Here is an 8154-nt window from a genome sequence, read left to right as displayed (position 1 = left end):
CTATTTTATCAGGTAACTAATGCAAAACGCACAAATATTAAACAAATATGCCACTTCTATTTGCTGTTTACACTGTAATACTCACGTAAAGATTTTTATTCTTCTCGATTTTGTAATCCTGAGATTGTTCCATCTCTAGGAGTATTAATATGCTTAAATAAAACAAATAACGTATATCGTTAGAGTCTCTTACATTATTTTTAACAATAATTATTAAATTTTAATAAAAAAATTATAATTTAAATAGATATTATATCAAAATAAATCTCACTCTCTCGAAGTTATTTATACAAAATTAATGCTTGAACATTTCAATTTTTTAAATTAATTTTATAATAATTTGTAAATATATAATAAAAATTTATAAATATCTCACATATATTCTATATAACTTTTTTCCAATGAACATATAATTCTACATCAATTTACTTAAAAAATATTATTCTGTTGTAAATTTATCTAAATTTACACGATTTATTTATTACATAGACTAGCAAGTTTTAATATTGAATATTATATAGTAATACAAACCTTCTTAGATTAGCATGAGTTTCGCGCGATCGTTCAACTTCAATCATTGTGTTCAACCGCGAGCTTAAAATATAGATCATTATTATGTTTTAAAAACTAAAGAAACGCGAAATAATCATTACTCGTACGTATACAGACATGTAATGACATGTAACGGTGTAATGATATAAACAGATTTTTCAAACAGATTAATATTAAACAGTTGTAACAACGTGATGACGTTTATAAATCGTCTTGTGTATCACGCGACTCAAAGCATAACACGGTAAGTATTTAACTTTATCATTTCATCTTCATATTTACCCATCCGAAAGGTCACAATTGTAAAGAATATTTGGTAAGAAAGACTCTTTCCTCTTTTTCAAATTTTCTCCTATGTTTATATGAAATACGCGTTGAGATTCAACTGTCCAATAAATATGACTCGACAAAAAATTTGCCAAAAATGATTTAGAAGAGAACGCGGCGCGAGTCCAATCATTAGTACTAAAGACGGAAATTAAATGAAAAATGAATTAATATAAATTTTCATGCTTAAACAATAAACATATATTGCAAAAATCGATTATAATAAATATTAAATATAAATATAAATATTAATTAGTTATATAAATATATATTCCATAAATCTTTTGTATATTTGTACTAAATGTTATATGAAAGAGTGCCATCGTTAATTACTAGAGTTTCCACTTTTTTTTAATTTTCTTCACGTATTCTGCGTCCACGTATTTTGCGACGTACTCCTGCTCCTAGATAGGTACGGACATGAAATACGTCAAATAGAGTACACATTGAAACTTGGTAACTCAAAATATTTAGATATTCGCATTTGTAGATATTTATTTATAGAGATTTATTTAGATATCCGCAAAAATATATATTTGTTTTTAGGAAAATTTTTTTTCAGAATAAATTAATTCTAAAAATAAATTAAATAAAATAATTTTAAAGAAAGTTCGTTAACAAGAAATTGCTCAAGATCGACTATTTTATTTTAGAATTATCACGGCGTTTATGGATAAATCAGAGCACGTTATATGTTTCAACTTATTAGTTTATCAATTTATTAATTTTGCTTATTTTAAACAACTTGTAACAAGTAGATTAGGAAATGTACCTGATTAATACGCGCCAGCAATTGTTTTAGTAAATCATATTTGTGACAATCATTTTGCAATGATCTCTTCTGCCTCAATTTCGTGATCATCGTATTGTGCAAAAATAATTTCACTCTTTTGCAATAAATCTTCAATGTGAAGTACAATACAATGTACAATGCTGAGTTGTTTCTGGTGAACGAAACACACAAATTTTTTATTTGTATAATTAGCAATTCAATTTCCAACAAGAACTTGTGATAATGTATTTTATTTTTACATCCAAGATGAATTAGATATTGCATGTGTATATATTGTCTATCATTGAACTCATCGGAATCGGATTCAACAGTCTCAAACTCTGAGTCGCTAATGTAGCTAATGTCGCTATGTTCAGGTGTTGTATTGAAGTCATCGCTACTTAGAGGTGTTGTATCGAAGTCATCGTAGTTATTCGAGTCGTAGTCATTCGAGTCGTAGGAGAAACTTTCAGACTCATTCATCCTGTACTCCTCACTGAACCATTTCTGATCTAGCAGACGCATCTTGCTGTACATCTGTGTACGATATTATGTTATTGCATTGTAATTATTAAATGAGAAAAATTTGGGCGCGGCACAAAACTTTCAATAAGTAATAAAAAGTTTTCGAAGTAATAATAAATAATAAAATTGTAGCTTTACGGAAAATTAATTTATACGATAGTGTTTATTTATCCAGCAAAACACTTGGATTAGAGTCATACTTTTTAAGAATGCAGTTCTTAATATACCGTTAGAGTGTAAAAATATTAAAAAATGCGATTACATAATATTGTATAATTTTTATATTGAAGAAGAATTATCCAAATTAAAAATTATAAATTAAGATTTCTGCAGTTTGATAATGCGTGCATTTTTATTTTAATTTCTTTCTTTTTTATTCGGAAAAGGGAGGAGACTTTATGTCACCTTGGTATAAATATCCATAGTTCTTAACATAATTGTAAATATTGCGGACATCTTCTGATTGCATTCGTGCAAATTATTTATTATATTCAGATAAATTTGGCCTTCGCTTAGAAAATGTCCAACATCCGTTGTTCGATATGATAACTAATTACAATAACATAAAAAAAATTATCATAAAATGTTTGCAGGCATTTTTTAATTTGTTATTTTATTACTTGTCAAACTCTTTGTAACGTACTCACGCAATATTTTATACTCTTTACAATTTTATCAATTTGATCCATTTCCATTTCTATAAGCTTCGAAATCCTTGAATAAAATGTATATGTTATGTCGTAATGTATTTAAAATACACGATTTTCAATTGTATGAAATATATTAAAAAAGAAATTACATATTTCTCTTTCAAAAATATTTTGATGAAATTAAACCGATTTCTTTATTCTTACTGTATTCATTGTCACTTTTTAACGTTTCTTTTATCAATTTTTATACTCTCTATTTTAAAAAGAAAGAAGGTAAATAAATTTACTAAATTAAAATAAAAAAACTTAATTTATATCAAAATTTATGCAAATATGTATAGATAAATGTTTTAATTAATGTACATTAATTAAATTAAATCTGTCAATTTTTTTTGTTCATAGAAATAATATATTTTGATAATATAGAGTATTATAAACTAGAGTATTATGGCCATATGGAAAAGATTTCCATAGGCTATAATTTCTTCAATAATTACTAAATCAGAGCATTTTTGTAATCATTCTAAAAGCCTATGATCATCTTTTCCGCGTATGGCCGTTTTATCTGAGTTAACCTACTTTTATGTGGCCTGTATATATAAAATTTCGATTTTATAAATATCTTTTATTTTATACAACCAATTAGAATTGAATGAAAAATCTAGAGTATATTGTAAAATATAATTGATTTAATCGAATGGTAGAGACAAACCTTTGCGAATGAAAATAAATATGATGCTGTAATAGAAATCGAACCCCTCGTATGGCATACACAACACTGATAACACATGAATACTTCTGGGATCTAAATAAATGCAAAATAGTAATCACAGATATGGTGGCGCGACATATGTGGATGTGTATAGGCTCTCAAGTGAGAACTTGGAATGTAACAGCAACACGGATAGATTACTTCTAAAATCAACATGTCGTGTCGCACGTCGTCCTAGAATCGATTTGGAATGTTTATCTCTATTTAAACTATGTTTACCTGAAAATCGTAATTCAGCGCGGCGATGATTTCGAGTTCGCGAAATATAACAGCAGCGCTTTCCTTTGAAATATTAATGTTTAAAGATTTTATCGTCCGTATAGATCGGTTTTCCAAAGTCTATCTTCTATAAAACTATTAGTTTTTTTTTTAATTGTGACGTTAATCACATTTGTTCTCATAATTAGTGCGTATAGTGGTAAATAAAATATTTATTTAAAATGTTTACTTTTTTACATATGTGTATTTCGATTTTTTTTCGACGTTGATATTTTTATATTACAATTTTTCATCTTTGTAAATGTGTGATTTTTAAATCATCATTTAGTTTTTCTGCAAACTCTCTTATAATTCAATACATAATAATTAGTTATGCAATATGAATAAATAAATGAAAATAATTTTATATTTATTCTGTCAATCTCATCAATATTAACAGATAGTGATGTAAGAATAAAAAGAATATTAATAGACACTTGATATGAAAATTGCAAAATGCATCCATAAAATTAACTTGCATCACCATGACATAGTTAAATTAATGACGACAAAGCAGCATCTGGTTGAGACAACATAGTTATCACGTTATTGTACGCTTCTTTCAAGTTTTCCGTTTTAACTTCTTTCGCAAGCAATCTAGAATGATTAGAAAAAGTCTAAATTTCGTAAGATTTTAACCACGTTGACAATTTTTTTTTTACTGTTGTTAAATACAGAAGACATACGGTGGAAAAAATGATTAAATATCACATATATGTGAAATGGTTGCAAAAAATACATGTCTTACAATTCCTCGTAGTTAATTTTTAATAAAAATTTAATTAAAATACGTAAATTTAAATTAAAATTCTAATCAAATATGCAAAATATTAAGAAAACGAACTTGTCGTATAATTGTTTGACGACGTTTACCAATACTCGCGCCTGGGTAACATTGAAAAGTGTTAATTCCGAAATGAAACCCTGCAAAAAGTTTATGACGTCTCGGCTGATCTGCTCGAGTCTAGATTTTGAGATATTCGGTAGTGCCTCTTGATGTAAAAACATATCATTTAACTCTAATTCCTTCTTCAATGTGTTTACTTGCTCCTGTAATTGCTGAACGATCAATTCTGATCCCGGCCGGATGTGGCGTATCGTTTTGATCGGTTTCAATTTTGCGATTTTAGCAGTCAATCGCATAGTCGATAAAGTACCTTCGAGATCTTCTCTCGTAATGCGCACGTGAGATATGAAGCTAATAAATGAAAGAAATGTCTAAATTTTAATTAATCAAATATAACGTCGTGAATCTGTATATCAACTTTAAGTCAAGTTAGAAATTTAATAAAAAATTAATAATTAATAAAAAATATAAAGTTCGAGTAAAATATATAGAGAATTACAAAATATAGAGTTTATATCTTTATTATTTTTATTAAATATTATAGAATCATGTTTTTATCCAATACTCAATTTGTTTTTATGTTTATATTCATTTATATTTATATAAATGTATTATATAGATATTTATATATATGGAGAAAAATGATAAATTTATTGTAGTTTAGATTAACATAAGAAAATTTGCGCTATTTCTGTTTCGAATTTGTATTCATTATGTAATTACCGAATAATGGATGTGACAGTGAAAGCATCTTTCAGTAGCTTCAATAAATTACTTGAGCGAATAACGCTATATGTGCACATACTTGGTTTTCTAACATGTAGAAAATATTGTTCCAGCTGTATTTTCATTAAATTCGCCATACCTAAATCGGCTGCTGTTTTCCAGCAACTTGATTTTCCCACCGTACCAGTTCCAGCCATCTCTACGATATGTATCTAATATCGATCCATAAAAACAAACTCGTAATTTTTTCTTTTGAGATACCTCTTAATCAAGGTAATTTCTTCGAAAATTTAGTTACATATATCATGAATATTTATTATTTAAAATAATTAAGTATATTTAAACATTTAATTTATATATTTTAAATAATGATTCTCTATTTAAATGTTATACCTAATGTTTAAATATAATATTTTAGAAAATTTAACATTTTAATGAAACAATACAAAAAGTTCTTTCTAGTAATCTACAAATTGTTGTATGAAAATCTTGAAATATAGGAAATTTCAAAATTTATTTTTAAAGATTTATTTTTAAATTCGCAATTACTTTTGCTGTCGCTACGATAGCTTGCGATTTTATCAAGCTCATATTTGAAACGTGAATAGTGATCACAGCAGCACCTAAATGTGATACCGGATACACTGTGCTTTTCACAATCGATCTCCTGTCTTCTCCTTCGAGTACTTTCTTTAAAATCTCTTTTTCATTCTCTACATCTAATATAATTACGTTCTGAAACAGTAATTGTGTTGATTGCGACACATACGACCAGAACAAAAGTTAACACACTCTAAATAAATATAAGAATTTTGGGAAATTGCATTTTTTTAATACAACGTTATTCCTCACCAACGTAAAAGCTATTCGAAAATTTATCGCAAGGACACAAATACATTTCTGCTAACAAAATATAGAATTTTCATCACGATACCTTAAAGACGCCGCGTTCGTTGACATTAAAAATCTTTCGTCTTTTAGACAGAAGATCGATTACGTTTTTACCTCTCAGCTCGATGAAACTTAAGCGATAACGTATGTCGCTGATTTTTCTTCGGTTCGCCTTTTCCGTAAGCATGTCGGATAAAAGTCGTGGGACTATTCCTCTATGCTAAATCGATACAGTAAAACGATCAAAATAATTGATTGAACTATAATTGAAATAAAATAATGTAAGATATAAAAATGTACCTCCCAATTATTTCTGAGACCACTAATCGTGAAACTTTTTCCGGATCCTGTTTGTCCATAGCTGATTAGTACGCAATTTACGCCGTCCAAAGCTCTTAAATTATTTCTTTGTTGCATATGTCATACACGTTTTATTATTTTTATAGACGTTGCATGATATTCCATATCTTATCAGCGATATCGATAAATAATATTAATTATCGATTATTATTATCCTATAATGTGGCTGTGCATACTTTCTAATAAATATATAAAATCATGCTAATCCTCAATAATCTAAATGTTTCCAGTACAATTAAAGAACATTTTTTATATCCTCTATTTTGTTAAGAAAATATTGTCAATTTAACATACTCTCTTATTACTCTATCCTCATACACGTTATTAATGTCAAATCGCGTGTGGCAAACGTTAAATGTACTTTTAAAAATTAATTTAATAATTTTGCTATACATTTTTAGCGATGTTAGATTAATACAAATTAATTTACTTTTCCCAGATTAAACAATATCAAGTTAATTAATTATTATATCGCTAACGCATTATGGATATATCATCATGGCAACCTTAAATATTAATCAATACTTTTCTACGAGATCTTTCGCAGAAGCGCAATACACCTTATCCTGGGACATCTCATGAAATACCTCATCAATACGAAAGGCCCAATAAATAGAATGTTTCGACTGTTTGTCTCGTTGCATATCTTGCAAACATCTTACGTATATCGTCTAAATGATATATAATATAATAATTTAATTAATTATAATGAGTTAATTGCCAAAACATATCAAAATGAATCACGAGACATCTCAATAAACAATAATAATAGCAATAAGAAGATAGCAAATTTCGTGAGAATACATCCCACGGTGGTAAGATCTTTTCTCAGCTATCGAAATAGTCTTGATAAAGAGATTTCTATTAATCTCACCTTACCATCCGTACTGATCTTCGCGCAAGAATCGCACGGTTTTTCAAGTGGTAGAATTCGCACGAAAACCTTTACATTATTGTCATACACCTCATCAACAGATTCGTTGTTCGATATAAAAAGGTTCGTTTGATGCATCCTCTTATTTTCAACATTCTCTCAATATCGTGGATAATTACAAGATGGCAAGGTTAATCTATTCTGTACACTCTAATTATAGTGCTGAAATTGCCTAGATTCAATTTTTATCATTTCAAAGTATCGCATATAAAAAAGAAGTAAAACAGCTTCACGCGAGCGCGAAATTATGTGAAAATTATTTACGGAAATTAAATACATCGTTGTGAGTATGAATTTACAAAACCCTTTATTTCATAGCGTTTGTGTATATAAATTATCCATAATTAAAACTTCAATTTTAGCAAAGGGAAACTCTGAAAGGAAAAAAGAACTGAATGTCCGACGACGCTACAAAGTCACAACGTCACTTTTACATACATAATACGATTATTATTATGCGTATATGACATACATACAAGTGTTACAAAATAATTGCTTATGAAAAGTACGTCGAACATCATCACTGCAAATTAAATAACT

At 27.9% G+C, this 8154-nt stretch overlaps 2 protein-coding genes across 2 annotated transcripts; both read right to left on the bottom strand.

The window, feature by feature from the left end:
• Nucleotides 1–1700: 1700 nt before the first annotated feature.
• Nucleotides 1701–2642, bottom strand: LOC108783476 (uncharacterized). The gene is made up of 3 exons (XM_018552047.1): nucleotides 2582–2642; nucleotides 1912–2188; nucleotides 1701–1780 (listed from the first exon to the last, which is right to left on the bottom strand). The coding sequence occupies exons 1-3, from the start codon at nucleotides 2630–2632 to the stop codon at nucleotides 1701–1703; spliced, it is 408 nt and encodes a 135-aa protein (XP_018407549.1). The 5' UTR covers nucleotides 2633–2642.
• A 2024-nt stretch (nucleotides 2643–4666) lies between these two features.
• On the bottom strand, nucleotides 4667–7339 carry LOC108783484 (kinesin-like protein KIN-1). Its single transcript, XM_018552054.1, has 5 exons — nucleotides 7206–7339; nucleotides 6621–6714; nucleotides 6364–6540; nucleotides 5427–5641; nucleotides 4667–5054 (listed from the first exon to the last, which is right to left on the bottom strand). Exons 1-5 carry the CDS (start codon nucleotides 7322–7324, stop codon nucleotides 4667–4669), a joined length of 993 nt encoding a protein of 330 aa, XP_018407556.1. The 5' UTR covers nucleotides 7325–7339.
• Nucleotides 7340–8154: the final 815 nt, after the last annotated feature.

The sequence above is a fragment of the Cyphomyrmex costatus genome, unplaced genomic scaffold (genome assembly GCF_001594065.2).
Source record: "Cyphomyrmex costatus isolate MS0001 unplaced genomic scaffold, Ccosl1.0 scaffold153, whole genome shotgun sequence".
NCBI classification, from domain to species: Eukaryota; Metazoa; Arthropoda; class Insecta; order Hymenoptera; family Formicidae; genus Cyphomyrmex; species Cyphomyrmex costatus.
This window is presented reverse-complemented; position numbering and strand designations above follow the sequence as displayed.

Coding starts and splice junctions, on each gene's coding strand:
- LOC108783476 (XM_018552047.1), bottom strand. CDS start 2,632: ATGTCCGCAATATTTACAATTATGTTAAGAACTATGGATATTTATACC. Junction 2,189..2,581: donor CTATGGATATTTATACCAAG/GTGACATAAAGT, acceptor TATCGTACACAG/ATGTACAGCAAGATGCGTCT. Junction 1,781..1,911: donor ATATCTAATTCATCTTGGAT/GTAAAAATAAAA, acceptor TTCACATTGAAG/ATTTATTGCAAAAGAGTGAA.
- LOC108783484 (XM_018552054.1), bottom strand. CDS start 7,324: ATGCAACGAGACAAACAGTCGAAACATTCTATTTATTGGGCCTTTCGT. Junction 6,715..7,205: donor GCGAAAGATCTCGTAGAAAA/GTATTGATTAAT, acceptor AAATAATTTAAG/AGCTTTGGACGGCGTAAATT. Junction 5,642..6,363: donor ACGAACGCGGCGTCTTTAAG/GTATCGTGATGA, acceptor GATCGATATTAG/ATACATATCGTAGAGATGGC.